Source organism: Telmatherina bonti (assembly GCF_933228915.1).
Source record: "Telmatherina bonti genome assembly, chromosome: 9".
Lineage (NCBI taxonomy): Eukaryota > Metazoa > Chordata > Actinopteri > Atheriniformes > Telmatherinidae > Telmatherina > Telmatherina bonti.
In genome coordinates, this window is record NC_136627.1 from 30335120 (window position 1) to 30359313 (window position 24194).

Genomic DNA, 24194 nt, shown 5'->3' on the forward strand with positions numbered 1-24194 from the left:
GGTAGAAAAACAGGGTCAGCTCCAGTTTATATAACACTCCCTTCACTGTAAGCTTGAGTGCATGCGGCAGCATACGGTTGGGCTCTCACTCATATGCGTCAGTTCCACACACATAACCCCACCCCATCTAAAATGAAGGGAAAACACATCAGGGGGAAGAAGAACAACCACATCTTGGTTGATCTAAACTCCAATCTGTTGATGGTCTCGGGGCAATGGGACAGGACCTCATTTAGAACAAGCTGTCCAGCGTAAAGGCAGGTAGATGGAGTCTAAATGTGCTTCATGGTGAAAACCTCTGCCCCCCTGTACTGCAGGAGGTAGTCCCTGAGAACAGCCGACAATAACACAACATGACGGTTCACTTTAGCTCTGAATAACTCATGTTCACTCAGCCTGTTACTATACTCATGCTCTCATTACGTTCCCTCTGCTTCACATCGCCCTGTGCATTTTGAAAAGGACTGAGTGGATTGCTTCCTCTTCCTGTCTTGGGGTAACATCTAAATTTAGTTGTTTCCACCAAAAATAGTCAACTTTTTTTAAAAGAATAAAAAGAAAAGTAAACAATTACACAAGCATTGCTATTCTGCTTTTACTATTTTATATCCTTACCCCCCTTTGTCGTGACTACAGTCAGGCAGTCGTGTAACTTTACACGATTTCTAAAGGCAAAATGTCTGCCTTTAGAAATCTGTTCCTTTAAACTCAAACTGCTATAAAAATCAACATTTCACAAAAAAAAAAAAAGTTTTTAATCCTGATGTATTTCTTCCAGAACTTCACGGATTGACCCAGCAGCTAAAGGTCTGCAGATCCAGTGACAAAATGCCAGAAAAATCTTTAAGATCCTCCAGGTGCTCCCAACATTTACATTGTTCTCTTTCTAGTCTGTTAAATAGCACATTATCATCATAAACTTCTAAATTCACTTCAAGTTTTGTGTTCTTTTGTCATCCAGGCTCTGAATCATGGGAAATGTTGAGAGCCAGTACGGGGACCGTGCCCTTTACAGTAATGGACGTGGCTATTTGTCACGTAAGCACATGTCTCGGTCACTTCGCATCTCCAGCAAACAGTCCAGACGCTCTCGCCATGCTTCATCAGGAAAAATAGAGCACAGGAACTCTGAGACGAGCACACGCTCGAGTAGCACCCCAAGCATCCCCCAGTCCCTGGCTGACAATGGCTTGGAACCTTTCAATGAGACTAATATCCTCCCAGACTTTGGAAGCCCCATTTGGGTGGATCGTGTGGCCATGAGTCTGCGGCCTGTCTCCTTTCACAATGACCTGGCCAACCCCTCTGTGCACATGAATACAATGCACATAACCCTACCTGGTCCTACTGCTGAGGAAGTGCAGGATGATGACTTATATACAAAAGAAGTGAAATACCTCCAGAAAACCAGAGATTGCTCCAAAGAGACGGTCAGCTTCAAAAAGAGGTCCAAATCTGCAGACATGTGGCGAGACGACAGCCTGGAGTTCTCCCTGTCTGATGTCAGTCAAGACCACTTGACCAGCACCGAGGAGATCATAGACATGGCCATTGAAAGGGATTTCACAGACTGCGAAGGCCACCTGCAGTGTAGCCCCACAGACTCCGCTGACAGGGCCAACTCTCTGGGTGAGCTGTACAGTAACACGAGTCCAACCCGAAGGCAGCCCCACGGTCGCTACGCCAAGTGGCATGACACCAACAGGTCTGTCAGAGAGGGCGAGGATGACAAGATGCTTTCCCCTTCAGAGGAGGATGGGAACACTTACGGTGCGTACACCCTTCCCTGCCGGCGTTCCCACTGCCTGTCCGAAGGCCTGAGCAACCACCCAGACACCATATGTGCCAGCATGCAGGGCAGGAGGGCACAAACTATCCAGGTAAGACGATCTGTAGTCATTTAATAGACTCCAGTTTTAGACCACTAATTTAAAGAGGACGAGACACAAATTATGGAAAAGTATTCGTGTCTGCTAGAGACCATCGTAGATGGTTAAATGTCGGGGAACTGAATTGTTAAAGCTTTGTAATGGCTTTTTTGTGTTCTCGCGTAGAAGATGAGAAGTTGTGCAGAATTTTAATGTAGTGAGGAGGCATCGGCAGTAGGACAGCTCACGTCATTATTTTTTAACCCCCTTAGAGCCAGAGCTTCCTCTGATGTTTTCATCTCACAGATATTAAGCTCCTAAAACCGATCAAATGTAAAAAGAAAAAGAAAGCGGCCTTTTGCCGTTCGCCGGTGAAACTGTTGTTTTTCTTGTGAGTGGAGACGAGCAGCAAGGAAAAGGGGGGTGAGCACAGCTTAAAGTCACTCCCCGTTAGAAATGCCCCAGGCTTTTGTTATGATAATGAGGAAAGGCCTGGGGAAGAGAGTAACAGTAAAACGTGTGTGGTGGGCCTGTCACGACGGGGGCACCGTCAAACCTTGGTGAATGGAGCTCTGGAGCGCATGATTTGGTCATGTGACCAGATGGAGATACCAAGCTTAGTGTAACCCCCTTCATCTCCCAGGAGCCTTTGGCCATGTGGGGAGGAGAGGGCAGACCTTGTGGTGCCACAGGAGGGGCAGGCTGTACTCAGCACAACAGCAGAGGCTTTATTGTTAGTCATTCATTTTAGGCAGATCCTCCGGATTTAGCCATTCAGGGAGGCCTCAAAAGTCCATTTTTGATGCTTCTTTGCTTTACAGCAGAGGCTCTATCCTGCTTCTACTGAGACTTCTCAGCTGTCTGCCAGGGTGCTTGTTGCCGACCACCTGTTCCTTTAGTGATGAAGCAATCCCGGTTGCCATGCCGTCTCACCTGTCTTGTGCCTCTGCCACAATTCAGGATGTTACAGCCGGGGAGAGCAGCGAGTACGAGGACAGTGGAATCGACGGGGTGATGGTGGAAGCAGAGCATCAGTCTCGCCGCTACAAAACCATGTCAGCGTCCTACTCCGTATGTTCAGTGCACGGCAGGAACATGTTTGCCGGCAGTGACAGTGGCAGTAGCGGTGGTGGCGGAGCCACAGAATGTGTGCAGGGTGTGTACGAAAACTTTCGTCAGGAGCTAGAAATGAGCTCCTGCCAGACGGAGAGCGTGGAGGAAGCAGGCTCCGCCCTGAGCGATGAGCAAAGCACTATGAGCTCCGCCTACCAGTCGGATCTGTTGCTCAGCGTTGTCCAGGGGATGGTACGCAAAGCTGGCAAACTCGCTGTCAAGAACTTCCTTGTACATAAGAAGAACAAGAAAGTGGAATCAGCCACAAGACGCAAGTGGAAGAGTTACTGGGTTTCCCTGAAAGGTGCGTTCTGTCCATAATGGGATGTGGCCATAACATAACAATTTACTGCACTTTTCATTAATGTCATTAAAATCCAATAGATATTTATTCACCATCATACATTTTTTGGAACTAACACACACACCCATATATATACATATATATATATATATATATATATATATATATATATATATATATATATATATATATATATATATATATATATATATATATATATATATATATATATATATATATATATATATATATATATATATATATATATACATATATATGTATGTATATATATACATATATATATATATATATATATATATGTATATATATATATATATATATATATATATATATATATATATATGTATATATATATATATATATATATATATATATATATATATATATATATATATATATATGTATATATATATATATATATATATATGTATATATATATATATATATATATATGTATATATATATATATATATATATATATATATATATATATATATATATACACGTTTCTGCAGCCATGCTGCACTTCTTAATCTTGGCCACTGGAGAGCAGAATTAAATAGCTTCTGAGAAGGTGTCTTAAAAGAAGTATCACTCTTATGCTTTCCTTAAGACTGCGTCCAACAAGTGTCTGTCCTTTTGAGTAATAGATTGTTTGGATTTTCCAGGATGCACTCTATTTTTTTATGAGACGGATGGTCGTTCAGGAATTGACAACAACAGTATTCCCAAGCATGCCATATGGGCAGAGAACAGCATTGTCCAAGCTGTACCGGAACATCCAAAAAAGGACTTTGTGTTCTGCCTCAGTAATTCCTTAGGAGATGCATTTCTTTTCCAGGTAAGAGAATGACTCATGAAAGAACTTGAACATAATCATAGTATCTTCATGATATGGTCTGATTTAAGTTACTTATCTGATTTGACTGACTTCAACAACCATGATAACGAGGAAAGTTCATTTGTAAAGCACATTTAACGTGCAAGACAATTCAAAGCGCTTTACATAAAGCATTAAACGTATCACAGATGGTGATAAAGCATTACAAAGTAGTAAAAGGTAGGAAAAAATAACAAAAATCACAATGAAATCATAATAAATTATATTAAACCTTTAAAAGCAAGAGAATTTAAAACTTACCATGAAAATTTCATGTATCTGTGCATGAAAACAAAATGTTCTTAGATTAAAATTGTGTCTACATTTGCTGAGTTTAATGTCCACTGGAAGTTTGTTCCACTTGTTTGCAGCTAAACAGTGATTTTCCTGAGTGTTTGGATAACAGAGCTCTGTGACATAGCTTTACACATTAATGTCATCATGAAGATAACATGGAAAAGAAATAGTTTAGGTGAACATAAAAAGTTATGATGGCAATGCACTGTGGGAAGAACTGAGCTCAACCTAAAAAAATCCAGGATTTCATTTTAAAAAATCTCACCAGATATTTAAATCCTGCTTTACAGTGCAATTTTCTTTTCTACTAATAAGTTTGCATTCTTCTATATTCCTTTGAATGTTGCATCTCATGAAGTTACTGTGCAATTTCAACATTTCTGTCCCGTGTAGACCTGCAGCCAGACAGAGCTAGAAAACTGGATCACAGCTATCCACTCAGCATGCGCGACTGCTGTTGCCCGCCACCATCACAGAGAGGACACAGTTCGGCTGCTTCGTGCTGAGATCAAAAAGCTGGAGCAGAAGATCGACATGGATGAGAAAATGAAGAAGATGGGAGACATGCAGCTGTCTGCTGTGACTGACACCAAGAAGAGGAAAACTATCTTGGATCAAGTAGGTTTCATTCCACTTTCTAATCAGTCTTCTCGTAGGCAGATACACTGTTGGAGATTTCTACGCACTTCAAATACTTCAGAAGTCTAAAACTGCGGTCTGTTTATACCCTCACCTTTTACATTTTCTAATTTTAGTCCAAGCTTTTAGAAAAATCTGTTATTTTGATCATTTTAACAGCAGAACCTAAAATCCTGCAGAACAAATATGGAAAATATGGAAAAAACAAGAAATAGGTCAGCCCACCTCCCTTAATTATGAGCTGAGAATTGGCCATTTTTCATTGTTTTTTTTAAAATACCTGCTTCCTAATTCAAGATGGAAGTTTTTCTAAAACATATTCTACATCATATTATGGTTTATTTTCAAATTGCAATTTTTAAAAAATGTATATTCATGTTATGTTGTGTTTACTTAATAAGTAAAGTGGTTTAAAAAGGACATAGAAGTGGGGAGCAGCATTAATAAAGTGTTATCCTCTAGAGGCTGCTGATGCTGCACATCTATCTGCCACCATAGTCACTCCTCTATTCCCCTTTCCTCCTTTTTTCACGGTATGCAGTTGGCACTGGTCGATGACCCTCCATTCTCTTAATTAATTGCAAAGCTCATATTGTCTTTAATAGGTTTGTTTACAGAGAGGGGTGATCAAATGGCCTTTGTTCGGCCCGTTAGGTAGTGCCCGGTTGGAGATCTTCTGTTTGGCAGTGTCAGGTTTCAAATTGTGCAGAGCTGAATGGATGTAGGACTGCTCCTTAGAAAGCTGAAACGCTCCCAGCCTCGTTCTGCCAGTGGAATGCGCCGTATTGTTTCTTCGTCTCTGGGTGACTTGGCAGTAAAACAGAACCTTCCACCACGGTGATGGCCACCAGTTCAGGACCGTGACTGAGATAGGATGGCCCAGTGAACACTCACAATGTCCTGCTCTACTTCCCCAATAAACATCAACCAACAGGCAAAGAGGGGGCAGGTTGGCACGACTTGGAGAAAACCCGCTAACAGAGCGTTTGGGGAAGAGAGGAAGCGCTCCATCTTGATCTGAACTTAATAAACAGGAGCCTTGCTTTGAACAGTTAGCGGATGTGTTGTTGTGTCTCTTTTGCCCTGCAGATCTTCTTATGGGAGCAGAACCTTGAGCAGTTTCACATGGACCTGTTTCGCTTCAGGTGCTACCTGGCTAGCCTGCAAGGGGGAGAGCTGCCCAACCCTAAACGCCTCCTGGCCTTTGCTTCTCGCCCCACCAAGCTGGCAATGGGTCGGCTGGGTATATTCTCAGTCTCCTCCTTCCACGCTCTGGTAGATATCCTCTGTTTTTCTTCTTCATGCTTTTTAATGCTTGTAGATAATTTGGGAAAGGATAGTAGTGATGTGCTTCAATAAAGTATCTATATTTACATACATGCACACTTTTTGTGTAGCTGCAGTTGTTACACGTGTACCTGGTTAGACCTGATGGACTGATGACTGTCTCAGTTATACTTTAGGAACATTAATTGTAGCTGTTGCAGAGAACAAGCCTGAAACCAACTCAATCTGTTGGTTTCCTTATAAAGGCTATTATGAATTGGCTTTAGTTATGTTTTTCTTTTCTTTTTTTCTGTCTGTAAAGCGTCTTGAGATGGCATTGCTGTGATTTGACGCGATATAAATAAGTTAAATTGAATTGAATTGAATTAACCTCTCACTTCCAAGATGATCTCTCCATTTTGTGCTACTCTTGTGTCTATCTAGATTGTTGCTCTGTAAATGTAAAAAAGACATGATTGTGTCTCTTTCATAAAACGCTGTGGCATCACTGCGTGCAACGAGTGATTCTCCAACAGGGCAGGGAAATCGATTCCAGAAACAAATGCTTTGTATGAATCCATGTCGTTGCTATTTTGGAGCTTGTGTTTCACACAGGGCACCTTTTGTGGGTTTTAGTTCCATTCTGGCCTCCTACTGCAGCAGCAGGGTTATGCTCTCCACACGTTGCAGAGAAAAACATGCTCGATTTTTAGACATCATTGAGCTACTTTTTCCTTCAACACCAACGCAGTGCAGTTGAGCTGGTGGGTGTAAAAGCTGCAAAATGGCAGTTTGAGATCTCAAACAAGAGAAGACTACTAATAGCCGCCCTGCAGTTTCAATCCTCTAATTTGTTCATCCCACATACATCGATACCTGCAACAACACCGTGCCCACTGCAGCTTTGAAACACTGATTGGCAAAAGGTGGATGATCCCTAGGTGTTCAGTTCCTCTTATTTAATGCGTTATAGGCCATGTGTTCATGCTGATGATTGACAGCTTTATGTTTAGATTTCACTTTTTTCATTGCAAAACAAATATGACTTCTACTTCTATGTATGTTATTTTTGTCTTATATCTGTTCATACCTAACCTTATATCTGCTTTATACCCCTCTTGCTCCACTTATAAAATGATTACTGTTTGCTTTACAATATTCTAACGTGTGGCGTGACTTGAGATCAAACCGCTAGCTATGTGTGCCTCATCTCGTTTATTTTGACTCTGTCTGCTCTGTTTTTGCAGGTGGCTGCTCGCACCGAGACCGGAGTGAGACGGCGAACACAGGCCGTGTCCCGTTCCTGCAGCAAGCGCAAGAGCAGGTTCTCGTCTCTCTGGGGTCTAGACACTACCTCAAAGAAGAAGACAAAAGCCCACCCTACAGTCAGTCAGGTCTGTGTGAGTCTTTAGTGTCATGTGTTTGTTGTTTTCTGCACATCAGTACCGTTAGCTTTGGCACAGGAAGTCTTTCACTATCGTGTTTGTGGTGTCACTTCTCAACCCTTTTATTTTCCCTCTGCAGGTCTTTGCTGATGGTGAAGAACCAGAGAAAAAGCCTGTTGATGGCATCTATGTTGATCCTGTAAAGGAAAACACAGTAAGTAGGAATCATTCTTTGTCTGGAAGCATGAATTATCCTGTTGGTTGAAAGAAAAACAGGAAGTGAAACTTATTCAACTACTTTTTGTCAAACATTGACATTAATTTAATTTTAGACCCGTATCTGTCCTAAGAAAACAACTTCTCAGGCGCATGACAGGATTAGAAAAAATCTTTCATAGTCTATAATCTATACGGATACTTTATGAATTCACCAACGGTAGTAATGTAGACGAAAAGTTAGTAGGAAAGAAAAGTTTACTTTAAGGAATTATTGAAACATTCAGAAAGTGGAATATAATTGAAACAAATCAGTATGTATATTGGTAGCAGTAGTGATTGCATACGTTTGGTGTTTGTGTTACAAGAAAAATGAGGAAGGAACTGTGAAAAGCTTCCCACGAGCTACCACTGAGAGTGACATCTGGGTCCCGGACCACCTCACTCCCTCCTGGGTCAGCCTGCCAAATGACCAGCCTGTGTTAACCATCATCCAGCCAGGAGAGTCTGCACTGTGTGTTCTGGAAGCAATCTGCAAGGTAACAGAGCCAAAAAGTCAGTCGCAGGACCTGAACTGGTTGTTTTAATGTGTTTTTTAAATGGTTTAAAAGAAAATGTGCCTTCTGTATGCATTCCCATATCTAGGATTCACACAGGGGACAGTTTGCTCATTTTATTAACAGTTGACCTGAGAAATGTCAGTTTTTCGGCTTCCAAATAGAAAATACATTTTTTTCTATGATATGACATAATAAATGTTTATTTCTCCAATCACACAGGCTCATGACCTTGATCCTACCAAACACTACTTGCGGCTGAAATTCCTTATTGAAAACCAAGTGCAATTCTACATTCCCAAACCAGAAGAGGATATATGTGACCTGGTAGGTGACTGCCTGTTTGAACATGGTCTTATCCCTCTTATCCAACCAGATGACTTTAACTTCCAAAGGTCAATAAATGGATTTCAGTGCTAGTAATTTCATTAGATTGTATACATTTTCACATGTATAATTTTACGGCCATACAAGAATCTGTTATTTTGAATTCTTGACATTTTTTTTCCATCTTTAATTCCATTCATTATTCCAGATGATAAGCTTTCTAGGAAGACGATGCACTTTAAACATATTTATGGAAACCCTTTTGAGAAATATCTGAAGCCACCTTTGTATTTACACAGTGTAATCATGACACAGTACACAGCATTGTTCATAAAGGCAGCTCGAGCTGCTTTGTCAGAGAACACAGAAAATGAATGCTCTCTCTTCCTGCTGTCAGTAACCCACCCACCACTCTGTGACTAAAGTCTGCGAGCGTTTCAGGATTTATATAATGCCTTCTTTTTGTTCTTCACAGCTTTACAAAGAAATCCAGCTCTGCTCTAAAATAACTAAAGTAATCCAGTTTGACAGAGATGAATCCTGTATGATTGGTTACGGTAAGAACAATTTCTGTCTCCAGTTATGAAACTGCAGTGAAAATTTCATGTGTTATGTTTGTCTTTTTCTGCACAGTGATCTCCTTGGTTTTTTGGTTTTTTGTTTTTTTTTTTACCTGCACATGACCTTTTATTCAGAGCATCTCCACAGTCTGGTGTATGCAAGTCATCCACCTCCATTGCTATCACTTCTCTTAATTTTGTCTTTTATTCCTCAGGTTTCTCCATTTCTGTGGTGGAGGAAGACGAAGTACAACAGCTCTACATCACGGATGTAAAAGCAGGGGGATTAGCCTTTGCCAAAGGTTTATTACACCACATTTTTATTAAAAGAGCTATTTCCTTCTAAACTCTTGTTTGCCTGTTAACTAACATAACATAACGGACAGCTTGCATTAGTATTTCTCTCACCAAGGTAGACAGATTTTTTTTTTTTTAAATGCATAAACCACATGCTGGAAGAGAAGGTTTAGCAAACAAGGCTTTACTACCTCTCACTGGTTTTAATGGGCAAAGATGTTGTATATACCACTAAACCACAGCTGCTTCACATTGGAAGCCCTACACAAGTTATTCCACAATGATGTAAAAATGTGGAGTTGATAATAAATATGTGCAGCAAACATTAAGATACCCACACTGCATCAGTGCAAAATGTCACGTTCCAACTGGCATATTCTCTGTAACATTTCACACTGTCTCTGATTGTTTTTAGACTTCTTTTATTTATGTGTCTGTTTATTGATTTGCTCTTGTAAGGTGACCTTTGATGTCCAGACAGGCACCATCAAACAATAATAATACATTATTATTATTATTATTATTATTATTATTATTATTATTATTATTACTACTACTACTATTGTTGTTGTTGTTAGTATTATTAATTATTATTATTATTATCATTATTATTACTACTACTATTGTTGTTGTTAGTATTATTAATTATTATTATTATTACTATTATTATTATTATTATTATTATTATTATTATTATTATTATTATTATTATTATTATTATTATTATTATGTTGAAAAGTAGGTCATGCTAGTGGGTATAAAAAGCAGAGGAAGGTGTGATAAAGTTGAATTTTTTTCTTTAGAGTGACAGCGGCGTAGTGGTTAGCACTATGGCCTCCCAGTAAGAAGGTTGCTGGTTTGAGCCTTGGACAGGAGAGGTTTGGACTGTGGAGTTTGCATGTTCTTCCCGTGTATGTGTGGGTTCTCTTCAGGCTCCTCCTGCTGTCCAAAGATGTGCATGTTAGGTTAATTGGCTACTCCCTAGGAGTGTGTGTGTGTGTGTGTGGTTGTCTGTGATGCAGTGGCAACCTGTCCAGGGTGTGCCCTGCCTCTCGCCCAGTAATTGCAGGGATAGGCTGTAAGACAGTGGATGGATGTGTTGCTTTGTTGTATAAATAAGTTTGTGTTTCATGTTGTAAAAACATGTTGAAATGTTTCCATCTGACTTTGCAGGTCTAAATGCAGGAGATGAAATCCTTCAGCTCAACGGGAAAAACTCTTACAGTCTGAATTTCTCCGACATGAAGGCCGCGTTCTCTCAGGCCTCGCTTGCTTTGACCGTCAACACCCTGCCGTCCGTTGAGCGCCGTCAGCTGTGCTACTTGCCGCCGCGTCGCTCAGATGCAGCAGAAGACCTCTACACTGACATCTTCTCCCAGAGTCAAGGTGAAAATCATCGAATTCAGACTGTTGTGCTGTTCTTATGTCCCACATTCACAAATCCAATGAAAGATTACTAAAACGTCAAACTCCTAGAAGCATTTTTTTAGTATCTGAAAGCACTTTATTTGCAAATACTCAGTTTCCAGCTTCCACATCAAAACAGCCATCACAAGGTTTCTCACCAGTATCCTTAGAGACAGCAGTTTGAATTATGCAAACACAGTGAAGGTCCTACTTTGTGGATGATCATAATGCAGTTTCACATCTTACTAAAATGACAAAGTAAAGAAGTAAATCACCCTAAACTGAACTAATAACATCCATGAAACTCAAAGTTGACGGTTATGCTTGGATGCAGAGGAAATCCTGGATGACGGGGTGGGACTGTTGCTTGAGAGCTCTGGCGACAGCCTGGATGATGATTCTGAGATCTTCAGTGAGTTTGAGGAGTGCAAAAAGGTAAGAGAACAGAAAACATGTGCATCTATCCTTTTCTTTTTTTTTTTATTTGTCCTTCGCTGCATCTCTCAGCTTTCTGTTGTTATGACAAAAAGCACTCATGGACATTTTGCTTCAGCACAGTTTGAGTCACCATCTGTTACTGGCTCATTTTATCTTGTTTATAAAAGCAGTGCAGTTTCCTTCCATATTTACATTAGTGTGTTGCTGCCTAATGCAAATCATTTTCCTTCATAACACACAGCTGTAACACAATGCAGTCATTTTTCACATGATTAAATCCATAGAGCTTTTATTAAAAGATTATTAGTCGCTTTAATTGTTGAACAAGTTTGTAGTTTGCATTTAGAGAGCAACTCTTAGATAATACATTAGTCTTTGAATAAGCTTGCTTTTAAGTGTGCATTTTAATTGCTTGATTGTGCGTGCTTATTAGGAGATGATTATGTCTGCTGTATTCAATTTAACCTTAAATTAAATAAGATGCAATCTGCAAAAAATCAACTGAGAACATAATTATCAAGATGAAAAATGGGGAAAAAAAGAGTAAAAATCACAAAATGTCATAATTTGTTTTGGCTGGTAAGACGGGGATGTTTTTTTATGCTAATAAAAGAAATTGCTTTCATTTTATTTCTGTAACTGAACATAAAATGGTTGCATGGCTCTCTTAAGTCAAACCTTTATTACTGTATTTTCTGATTGGTTGTCAGTGGAAGATCTTTGAAAATAAATGCAGCATCTTCTGCAGTTCCACTGTTCCTCTAAACTCTGGACATGTTGGATCACCGCCTGTCTGTCCACACTCTCTTTAACATTTATGCTTATTGTAGAACAATTTGAGACATTAGAAAGTCCTTGTTCGCGTTCATCTGGTCTTTTGTGCTGTTAAATTGTGTTTTTCTTCCTTTTTAACGTGATTCATTTGAGGCTAATGGTGTGCGTACATACAGCATACATTTTATGATCTATTATTGGTTTAAGACTTTCTTTATTCTCTCTGGTTTTGAAAGTAGAAGATAAATTTGTTATGACACTGAAAAATGCAAAGCTCAGTTTAGTCTGCTTTGTGACTTAGTCAGCAGATCCTAGATAGAGAATAATACAGATGTTTACCTTCGCCAAGGAGGTTACGTTTTAACTGTTGTTGATCTGTTTGTTTGTTTGTTTTGGTTCAAGATAACTCAAAAAGTAAGGGACGGATTTTCATGAAATTTTCAGGAGTTGTTGGAAATGTGAAAAAGAAGAACTCTTTTAATGTTGGTGGTGATCTGATTCACCGTTTTGATCCAGGGAACTTTTTTAAAGGCCTTGGTGGAGGTGTGCGCTCTCCGAGTGCTTTTCGAGTTAATAAATCTGATCTAAAGCTCTGCTTGGGAAGTTTCCCTTGTGGGTACAGCTCAACTTCCTGTTACCACAGATGTTTTAGTAGTTGGTCTGAACATGAACAAGAGATTGATAGGTATTGATTAACTCAGTGAAGATTCTGGATCAGATAAGAAGTTTTTTTTTTCTATTTGATCCTTTTTTATCATATAGCCAGCATTTGTCAATTTCTGGTCACTTTTACTTGTTCTGGGATCTACTTTGCTGCTCAAAGTGTGTACTTACAGGCTAGATTTAAGTATTAATTATATTAATATATTAATATCTAAAAAAAACTTGATATGATATCTTTAAAAAAAACTTGATATGAGGAGGCAGTGGTATTAATTTCTGCACATTCTTGCACTTGGTAGACACAGAGCAGCTCAACATATTTAAACATAGGCATTGTCAGTTTGAAAATTGAAGAAAAACCAATAGATTTTCAAAAACAATGATTTTCTTTGCACATAGAAAAGTCTAGAAGATAGTGTCCCTTTCGCAGCATTGATGTTTCATCTAGTGAGCTGACAAACCCTTTGACCACCTTTTAAAGTTATGTGGCCTGAGATCATAGACTCCTCAGGTGTCTGCACGTTGCTGGGACCGACTGAAAAGCAAAGCACTGATCCGCTGGTCTTTTACATGCCTAGCATAGACAGAAGAAACTTAACCAGGCACATGACAGTCATTTATTCTATGATTGTGCATCTGGGATAATGGCAGCTCAGGGCCAGGCAGGTCACACTTACAACCACTCGGCAGGATCAGTGAAACCTGTTTGTTCACCTTTCCTCATCATAAAATGTCTGCTTCCACCAGAGAAAGGCGCAACGGGCATTTATCTTTTTCATTTACTAGGCTTTAGCTTTGCCACTAAATTTTGATAAATAATGTTCTCTGATCAGCATTATAATAAATATTGTTTTAGAATGGAAATGATCATAAAGCCATCCTGTCTGAAGTGGTTATATGTTTTTCTTATGAACGGATCACAGAAGCCAGCGTATCATAAAATGTGCTACTAATTGCGTTTCCCATTTTCTTCCTGCACCTTGCTCTGTGGCCATCTCCTTTGCAGCTCCCCTCTCATTGAAACCTGCATTTATATTCTGTCGCTGTGTTGCTTACCCAGCCAGTCCTGCTCCACTGCAACCTTGAGGAGGAGACTTTCCCTCCTGCAGCTTTGCTCTCAGTCCAGTCAGGGGGATTATCAAAACTCATTTACAATGATGCCAGAGTTGGCCAGATATTCACACTCACTGTGTGTGCCTGAATATACCCAGCCTGTAGAGAGGATAGAGAGAGGCAGAGAGAGAGAAAACAGCAGAATATTAGAGGCAGGGAAACATCAGACTGTGAGGGTGCAACAGAAGAGGAGTTGGAAGGCTGTAAGTGCTGGTGGGCGGAGAGGAGGAGGCTGAGCAGCTTCACTCAGCCTTCATCACAAGCACCACAGTACCTTCTTTTACAAAACAGGGTTGACAAAAGGTCTGAAAATGTATTGGAGAGGGACAGTGTAGTCTTTTTTTTCTCCTCTTTTTTCTGCTTTAACTCACACTGTTTGTCCACCTGCACTGGGTTATGTCCGTCCTGAAGTGGAACAAGCACAGAAAGCGCTCCTCAGACTCCATCTATGATATGCTTCATCTGGTGAGATTCCATCTGTTTTTTTTTAACATGGGATGCATTTGCTGGTGCTGCTGTTGTGATTGCTGTTAGATATGGTGTGTGTGTGTGTGGCAGGAGGTATGTTCATAGCATTTGTTTCACATCCCTTCTTGGCTGCTGAATACAGGAAGCTGTGAGTCATCGTTGTGTCGCAGAGTTGCCCCATAATCACTGGAGTGTTCCACAGGATAATAAGGAAATAAAAAGCTGCATGCGAGAGCTTAATCTGCACAGACCTGACCCAGACTGGTTGGCCTTGCGTGACTTTAACAAACTACCCTGAGTGTCGTTACAGTGATTGACTGTCGGGGAGTTTCTCTCTTGCCATGTCGAGCCGTGATCTCAGGTTCCTGTCAGATTCAGAGGGCAGATGTATAATCTTCTCTCCACTTCATCACTGCTTTCATGCTTTCCAGCTAAATTTATCTATATTTCATAAGCTCTGGGATGCTATTGAGTCTGGAATCTTGCAGATGACAGCATCTGTAATTTCCATAATTTTCATATGAAGTGATACTGAAATCTTTGTTTCTTCCTACTTTGTTCTTGCTCCTCTCTGGCATGACTGTCCGTGCACTCAGAGCTGCGATGGCGTTAATTAGTCAAGACTGTGAGGAGTATGACTAGACTGTGACTGTCTTTCTAAGCTCAGTAAAACTTTATGAACACAGCTGACCAAACAAGCTGGAAAAAAAGTGTATTTTAAATATATTATTTTTATTTTATTTTTTTTCTATAGTTCTTGCTATATGGCTTTGCTAAATGCTCTTGCAGTGCGCATTTGTCTTTTTCACATCTTGCACATACAGTGTGTCTTCACATTAGTAATGTACTGTAGCAATTAATACAGACTTGTGAGGAATTACCTTTATATATATATATATATATATATATATATATATATATATATATATATATATATATATGTTGTTCATTTTAATCAGGTTATTGTGTTGAAATAACTTGACTTAATGTTCAAAGGTGTATGATATTAAAAGATGAACACAAACACAGCTCCAAGCAACTGTTGGTAGCTTCATTAAGATACTGGTGAGTGATGGCTTTCTTAATCCAGAGAGAAACCACACTAGCTGTTTAGCTTCTCTGTTCTGCGCTGTTGCAGTCAGATTGACCATACATGCATGATGCTGTATTTACATTCGGCTGTCATTACCCCCAACATTTGCTGGAAAATGAGCAATTTGATGAGAGGATGTGCAGATCTGCCGCCATTGTTACATCAACAGCTCTTAAAGGGGTGCTATTATGGTATTTGGAGTTTTCTGAGCTTTCTACAGTGTTGCAGTGTTGAATCCTCATCAGACATGTGAACGGAACCTATCACCTAAACGCATGTTTGAGTTTGATTTTGAGTTCCAGCACGCTCTCTGTTTGGTTTCCATGGCAACGAAAAATGCGTCGTTTTAGAGAGTTTTTTCTACTTGGAAATCCTTGTGACGTCCCGGGGGATAAGGTTCGGTGATTGGTTACCTTCTACTGGTTAACAAGGGCATGTACAAATACAACAGGTGGGTGGAAAACGTGGGATAAAGTTATTTCCAACGATGGCTGGTGAGTTTACCAAAGAGAGACATCCTGCTGCATTCGTTGCTGTGGGTTGCTGTTTTCCACTTCGTTTTCAGGGTCTGATTCCGGTTCCAACATGTAGGGCTGTATGCTATGTGTTGACATTGTATTTTGTTTTTTTTTATTGAGTTCATATTAGCCTAATTCTTCTGTTTATGAGATGTTACAATGACGGCGAAAGCAGGTGCGGTGCGCGCTCCCGATGTAGTGCAGTGGCGGGAGGCGGAGCTTAATGCGGAAGAGTCTCAATCCACTCGTTTTGCCTGCAGGCTGATCTGAGGGTCGGTCTGAAGTAAATACAGCGATTTGTGACAATAACTTCATCAATCCCAGCCCTTCTGGTCTCAGAAAGAAAAATAAATAAGCCTGAAATGCACATAATAGTTTCACTTTAAATATTCACAGTGACCAAAACAGTTCAGCATATTGGTTTTAATATGTCTCTGTTCATATGTACAAAATAGATATAAAAATCATGAATTCATCACATCTGCAATTATTTCAAAACGTGAAATAGCTTGTAAGGAACTGAATATGACACTTGATGTATTTTTGCATTCTGTAGGGCAGAGGTGTCCAGCTCCGGTCCTCGAGGGCCAGAATCCTGCAGGTTTTCTATGTGTCCCTGCTCAGACACACCTGATTCAAATTAATTATTAGTAGAGCTTAATCAGTTGTGCACGTCATTGGCTGTTTGATCCATTTAGTGGAAGCTAGATGTGTTGGAACAGGAGTACATGGGAAACCTGCAGGACAGCGGCCCTCGAGGACCGACTTTGGACACTCCTGCTGTAGGGTATATTTTAAAAAAATATAAGTCAAAGTAGCATTTTTCCAGATCAAGTTACATGTTAACATAAGTGTTAGTTTACAATTCTCTCATCTACTGAGCTTGGAAGTCTGTTGATAGTTTTCTGCTTTTGAGGAAACCAGAATTCGCTTCCAAAAGTTACTATTTGGAGGTACACTGCACTCCATCCACTCAGAGCTGCTTTTAAGGATCTCTACCAGTTCCTAATAGACAAGAGGTTAGGTGATGCAGTTGGACTCACTACTTTTACCTTTTTTGTACCCATAGCAACCAAAGATTCACTGGTATCTTTTGCATCATAGGATGGTGCTGTGTCTTGCATGAAAATAATTTACTGTGGACGACATGGTTTCTGAAAATGACAGAAAATGGTCACTTAGAAAGTATTTTGCAAAGATAATTCCGACACCAGAAAGTAGCATTTTTTAACGGAGTGGTTCTGCCTCTCCAGAGGGAGTTTAGAGTTTGTCAGGGGGTAATGAGAGTATTATTCCTAAGAGATGGGTGTTGACTTATTCTTTGGGGGCGTTGGCAGTCCCTTGTCTTATCAACCAACCAGAGTCAGGAGAAATGAGGGCTGGTTCTCAAAAGAAGGAAGTGAACCCAAACATAGCATGTAGCAGGAAGATACTCTAGTCTGGAAAAAAAAACATCTTTATTTAAATAACTTGGAGTGTCACAAGTCACTTCAACTAACACAGCCAAAGGAGTAGACGGCAGCATTTTTCAGCTGAAATATTAACATTGACCACCAAACAGAGGGTAAGACAGACTTAGTCTTTTTTTTTTTTTTTTTTTTTTTTTTTTTAGGTTTCCTGGTTTTAATTGAGCTTCATTTGGGTGGCAGTGCTCGATAAAGGCTTTTATCTGTGTTTCCTATGGTCATTTTGGTATGCTAAATGCTAAGATTAATGCTTCTAGTGTCCACATCAAGAATTAGCCAGGTCCTCTGGATGTAATCCAAGTGCAGCATTTTAGTAGCTGTTTTTAGCTCACCTAGTGGAGCAGGCGTGTTGCCCACAGGAGGTGCAAGTTCATTCTAAATAGAAACAAACCAAAAAATAACACTGCAATTGCAAATTGACAATTTCCGACGGCACTCTGTGGGCTGAAATAGATTCTAGTCAACATGCAGAACCACCAAACACAGAACTCACACAAAGGTAATATGAAGTTTATGTGTTTGACGATTTACAGATTTTTAGGGGATGTTTGTGATGCTGTTTGGAAAAATGACCTAATTTGATTTTCATGTTAGGCATTGGATATGTTTCCTTTTACAGTTTTAGTTTCACTGCAGAATTTATGATGTAACACAGAACTGTTATTTATTACCGGAGGACACTAATAAATACAGTCACATTGCAGATAAATAACTGAGTTTTTCTTAATGAAATAAGTGATGTAGACAATGAAAATGAATAAGTGGTGCATCTGATATTTTTCTGTTTATCTTGTCTGAACATCGCAATACATATTTTTCAAAATCACATTCAGTCCGCTTTGTGTGTCGTTTTAAATCACATTTATGTCTGATGTTTTCAGTAACCTCAGTCTGAATGGTCATAATACATTTCATCTGACTTTTATGTCAAAGAAGTAAGAAACATGTCACACTCCGCACAGGCAGATTGGGACATGTGGTGGCAAATATAAACCATTAGCAAAATTTTATGTTGTTACTTTTTCTGCACAACGGCTGCAAAACTGATGCGCACACGCGGACACATGTAGTATCCATATTTACTTCCATAAACATACCATTTTGCATGTGATGTAATTTTTTCTTCTGCACATGTGAGTCACTTTAAGGCTGTAGAGTCTAATGGTGATCGTGTTTAAATTGTGAATGACCACAAAGAAAATAAGATCTTAACAACATGTTTAAATGAAGCAAAATAGTTTTATATTACCCTAGAGAACCTGGATATTAAATAGGGGGACATTGACTCAAATGCACCATCTCACTTCCTAATATTCCAGCTCAAAACATCAGTAGGGTGAACCCTACCTTACTGATGTCACGGCTTTGTTTGGACATGGTGGCTCTCCACCAATCATCCACAACTTCGTCCAGTGTAGCACAGCATCCATCAGTAAATCAACCTGACTAAAAATGAGTCAACATGTATTTCTTAACCTATTGCAGACATTTCTCTGTGTGGGCATTGGCTAAGAGTGGCCAAAATATAACTCAATGCACAACTGCAGAAACCTTTGGAGTATCCTGCATGGAGAAACAGCAGCAACCTCTGATATCTGCAGCACATCAGTGGCTTTTTCCAGCTGCTCTCTTAAAACGACGCATTTGCACGATGGAAACATTACTTGATCTGCTTTTATGTAGTCAGATCTCTTCATACTCGGCATTGCACACAATAAACATGATGAAGTTATCATGAAATGTCCAATGTTTTCATTTCTTTTGCAAAGCATTGCACAATTTTATGCTTTTAATTTGTAAAAAATTCCATCTTTTCCCCAAACTGTCTGAAAACCGCGACTTGCTTAATCATGTGAAACCTTTTTAAGACTTTCCCCCTTTAATTAAACTCCTCAAACTAATCATCAACTAATTATCAAACCTGTCTGAGATTATCAGTGATCTAAAGAGGCTGTAGAAGCAGCACAAGCTAAATCTTACAGAAGAGCTGAAACCTTAATATTTATTATGTGGAGTCACTTAGAATGCAGTGTTCATGTGAAGCCTAACACAACACTGCCATGAACACAACTCTTATCCTAATGTAAGATTTGTATAAGATTTAAGTCTGTTATTTGGATTTTCAGCATACAGGTGGCTTTCAGGAGCAATAATCTTGTGTCTTTCAACACTAACTTTTAACACTAAATAAAGTCAGTTTATCAGCAAAAGTATGCATAAACTTATGGCTGGTCTAATATCTTTGGAGTTTAGATACAATACTGTGGTTTTATGGGTGAAGATACAAGTTTGCTGATGTCTTGGCCAGAGATGCCGAGCCAACCTTTGTGTAAAGCTCACAGTGGGCACCGTGATAACAGTGAATGGCGTCCCGAGGCTTCTGGTGGCAGCGGCCGCAGCATCCACCACATCTCCAAAGTCAGATGGAAACAATGTCATTTTTGTGGCACATTTTTTCTAGAGGAGAGGCAGCCTTTATGATAACTAATATCGTCCTCACCTACTACTACTAATAAAAAAATATTTATTGATAATCTTAAGTCTTTAATTTAAGTTCCGTTTATTAAACATACTGAGCATAAAAAAGTTGTTCAATTTAGGCAGAATAAACTGTAATTATTGAAGATCCTGAAGCCAGACATTTATTATGATTATTATTATTATTATGATTATTATTGTTATTATGATTATTATTAGTAGTAGTATTAGGCGATGAACTGACGAGCTGTCCAGGGTGTACCCTGCCTTTTGCCCAAAGCCAGCTGGGATAGGCCCCAGCTTCCCTGCGACCCTTAATTGGATTAAGCGGTTTAGAAAATGAATAAATTATTATTATGATTATTATTATTATTATGATTATTATTATTATCATCAATAGAAAGCCTGTCACTGCAGGGAATAATGTGGAACAGACACAAAATTTTAACAATAAGGTAGTTTTACCATAAACTGCACAGAAAAAGTCACTCAGTTTCTTAAAACATTTTTTTTATTTTATTCCTTACACTTTAGTCAAGAATTTCTCTATTCTGAAAACTCAACAGACTTTACTTAAAGACAATTTCAGCTTTGTATTAAAGTCCGCTTTTCATAGCCTGCAGACATGCCACTTCCAACTTTTATTATACTAAATATCAGAACTGTTCAAAAGTCATTTTTGTAAATGATGCCTGAGACTGAACTAATTAAATCCCCTATTTGGAATACATGGAATGCACTTTTATCCAAAACTAGTTACAGATAAGGAACTGCATTCAAGCTTCTGTTGCATACGTTAAAAAACTGCACAGTTTCTGTAAGTCTGTTTTGATGCAGTAGTAGTGCAGGTGTAGTCATACAGAGCGAGTGCATGTAGTACATGTAGGTCAGGCTTGTTAAAGTGTTTGAGGTGTTAAGAGAGGAGCGATGTGTCTTCAAGAGATAATTATGGTAGAGATGGATGCCCCTGCTCTGATTGTATTTAATAATTTGCTCCAGAGACTGCCTACTGTGTAGTTATGGCAGTGTTAGATGATGCTATCAGGAGGAAAGAAGAGCTTGTGTGGTGGAAATTTAAGACAAGTTTAACAGTTTGTAAACAGAGCAGCTTGTATGTAAATGATGTACATACATATGAGAGAAATAACATCATTCCAGTCTGAACTATATAACAGGGTAACAGTGAAAGCACCTTTTGAGCCACACTTTGTCTCCCTTAAAGCCATCAGGAACATGATTGCTTCCTCTTCTTATCTGAACCACTCTGCCTTTTGTGAAGCTCTCAAGGATAAAGGGCAGCCACGTCTGCTGTTAGAGCCTCATACTGGTGTCCTGTAACTCTGTGGGACTGCTCTCCTTATGCTGCAAGTTCACTGAACTCCAGTGGGATCTTCTCATCCAGAGTAAAATCATTTCCACCTCATTTGAGAGACAGAGCATAAGCCTGTTTGACTGAATTCAAATAGAAATGAGTCTCTAAACAAGTCTGGGGTTTCAAATTCAAGTCTTAAAGAGCCTCTGAATGGAAGGGATCCAGCAGCTTTTTGTCAAGTTTTGCACAGAGACCCCTTCACTTGAGACAGGCGTGTTGAAGCAGGGAAACATCTAAAACCTGCAAGACGTTGGCTCTCAAAGACTGGAGTTGGAGATCCCTGCTGTACATGTCATTGGTTCGTACTGGTGTGGTTGTGATCTCAGCAGGTCCAGTTCTTTCTTACTGGAAGATGTTTAAAAAAAAATGATTGTGCGTTTACTGATCATAACAATGCAGCTTGGAGATCATTTTATAATCATCAGTGTTTCTACTTATGTGCAACAGAGGTTGCATTAAGTGATGCAGTAGTGAGAAGAAGTACTCGGGCAAAGATTTACAGAGACTGTCCAAGATTTCCAGCTCTAGATATCATCTAAATGGCTTAATTTTTATCACTGTGGTGTTTCCACTCTGTTAATCAGTGCATATTCTCTCAAAATTGACCAATTTTTCATTGTAGATGCTTCAAATTTAGCAGAAAATATACTTTGATGTTACAGAATGATGCGTTTGCCACATCACACCGTATAACACTTCCTCGTTGATCTGGGAGCTGCCTGATCATTTTGGGAAAGATGGAAAAATGGTTGTCGCGCCTCACGTGAATATCTGCAGAATTAGATAAGAATGCTGATAATGACTGCTGTTATCAAAGCCGTACGAGCATTGCTGTCTGTACATAACACACACTTCTTGCTGCAGTTTGTCTGGACTCAACGTTTATCAATTTCTTTATCATGTTTAAGTAAAGCAGAGCCTGTTTCTGCTCCCTTCTCATTGGTGAGGAAAGTGAGTTATGCATGGGACAGCTGCGTTGCTGTTTTGGATTTGTAGACTGACAGTTCTTAGATCTTAATTAAGATTATTTTTTATCTGTGAATTATAACATTCCACCGTCTGCCGCGCTTATATTATTATTTCCCAGGGGAACTTTTAGGTGTGACAGGATAAATTGCTTTTGCCACATCCATAAAACTCCACATATTATGAGCAGGAGACACCCCCCCCTTTCTGTTGCCGCCAACTGTGTTTGTTGTATGATCTGCTCTGTGTGACTCTCCCAGTGAACGCTTCTGTATCAGACACTTTAAATAAAGTCTTTGATAACAAGACTTCATGATATTTTGAGCCCAAAAGCCATTTTGTTTCGTCTGGCGAGGCTGAAGCCCGTTGCAGACGGAGTGACTGTATTTGTTCAGCTATTAGGCTTTTTGTTGAGAGGGGTCTATTTTTGTCCAAAATAATAGTCTAATGTACATCAGGGCTGGTCACCACAGCAACCCGTCCTCTTTGCAGACAGATATTGTTGTGTCTAAACTGTGATTCTGTGAAAGCACTCGGTGGCTACGACGCTGATCCAGCAGTAGGAAGAAAGCTCCGGGGAAAACAGGGAAGTCGGTGAAAGAGAGGGAGTCGGAAAGTCATAGTTACGAAAGACTGAAAATAGACCAAATTAGTGCAAATGATTTTTTTTTAGAGCTGCCTCTCTCCCTCTTTCCAGGCTCACTCTCTGCATAGTCATGAATCAGTGCACATTTGTAGGTAGAAGGTGGCGCCAGCACCATAATATTTGAAGTCCCGATCGATTGTGTGTGTGCATACTTTTTTCAGGTTGGGATTGTAATTGAAGATATTTAACTTTTTTTTTTTTTTTTTTAATTCATTTGCAGAGTACGGAGCAGGTCGCTGCATTCTGCCGTAGTCTCCATGATATGAATCCCTTGGAGTGTGTGTCCTCTTCACCGAGCCCGGACTCGCCCTTCCCACCTACCACAACTCCCCGACAGCTGTCTGACGCTGACAAGCTGCGCAAAGTCATCTGTGAACTTGTGGAGACCGAACGCACCTATGTCAAAGTAAGTGGCAGTCATCCTACTTGTAAGGAGCAGATGGTGTTTGTGTGTGTGTGGGGGGGGGGGCATATGTTCCCCCATCCATCGATCTGAGCTTCAGCCTGTCTTAGGCTGTGCTCGCCCTGCGTATTACCTGTTCTATATCGCCAAGACTTATTTATCTCTTTGTCCTTGGAGAGACAGGAGGCACACAGCTGTGCCTTTGCATGGATATTTTTTAAATCTTCTCCTTCCCAGTATAAATACGGCTCAGTGGAATAACTGGGTTAGAGATGGGATATAATGGGATAATGTCAAGGCTGTCTAAAGCATTAAACCTCATTTTAAAGGGTCACAAATGTACTCTTAATAGAAATCCCATTATGCATGATTGATGGTGTATTATACAGCCTTCAAGCGGATGTTTTGATATTAGTGGGATTAGTTCGAAGGATTCGTAGTCAGATGTGGTTAAACAGAAATCTGACTTGCAGTTTTTACTGCTTGAAGCCACAGGCAGGTTGCTGCTGATCAGAAAGGCTGGTCTGTTGGTCTCATGATGTGTGTGCGAGTTTGGCGCACTAAACAAATTATGCAGCCAAAGTATAAACATATTTATCAAACCTTTGTATGTTTTAGCCTCATATTGATGTTCTTCAAGCACTTTATTGTTTACTTCT

The 24194-nt window shown here is 39.7% G+C and overlaps 1 protein-coding gene across 1 annotated transcript in view; it reads left to right on the forward strand.

Annotated features, from left to right (window-relative positions):
- The first annotated feature begins 829 nt into the window (after positions 1 to 829).
- Positions 830 to 24194, forward strand: part of LOC306760800 (rho guanine nucleotide exchange factor TIAM1-like) — a 29904-nt gene continuing 6539 nt past the window's right edge. Inside the window, exons 1-15 of the mRNA XM_079246793.1 lie at positions 830 to 857; positions 962 to 1880; positions 2829 to 3285; positions 3975 to 4147; positions 4877 to 5101; positions 6212 to 6397; positions 7636 to 7782; positions 7913 to 7987; positions 8358 to 8528; positions 8769 to 8873; positions 9349 to 9430; positions 9649 to 9735; positions 10904 to 11116; positions 11472 to 11572; positions 23353 to 23538. Of these exons, the coding sequence (XP_079102919.1) occupies positions 972 to 1880; positions 2829 to 3285; positions 3975 to 4147; positions 4877 to 5101; positions 6212 to 6397; positions 7636 to 7782; positions 7913 to 7987; positions 8358 to 8528; positions 8769 to 8873; positions 9349 to 9430; positions 9649 to 9735; positions 10904 to 11116; positions 11472 to 11572; positions 23353 to 23538 (3117 nt within the window). The 5' untranslated portion in view covers positions 830 to 857; positions 962 to 971. The remainder of the gene's footprint in view (positions 858 to 961; positions 1881 to 2828; positions 3286 to 3974; positions 4148 to 4876; positions 5102 to 6211; positions 6398 to 7635; positions 7783 to 7912; positions 7988 to 8357; positions 8529 to 8768; positions 8874 to 9348; positions 9431 to 9648; positions 9736 to 10903; positions 11117 to 11471; positions 11573 to 23352; positions 23539 to 24194) is intronic.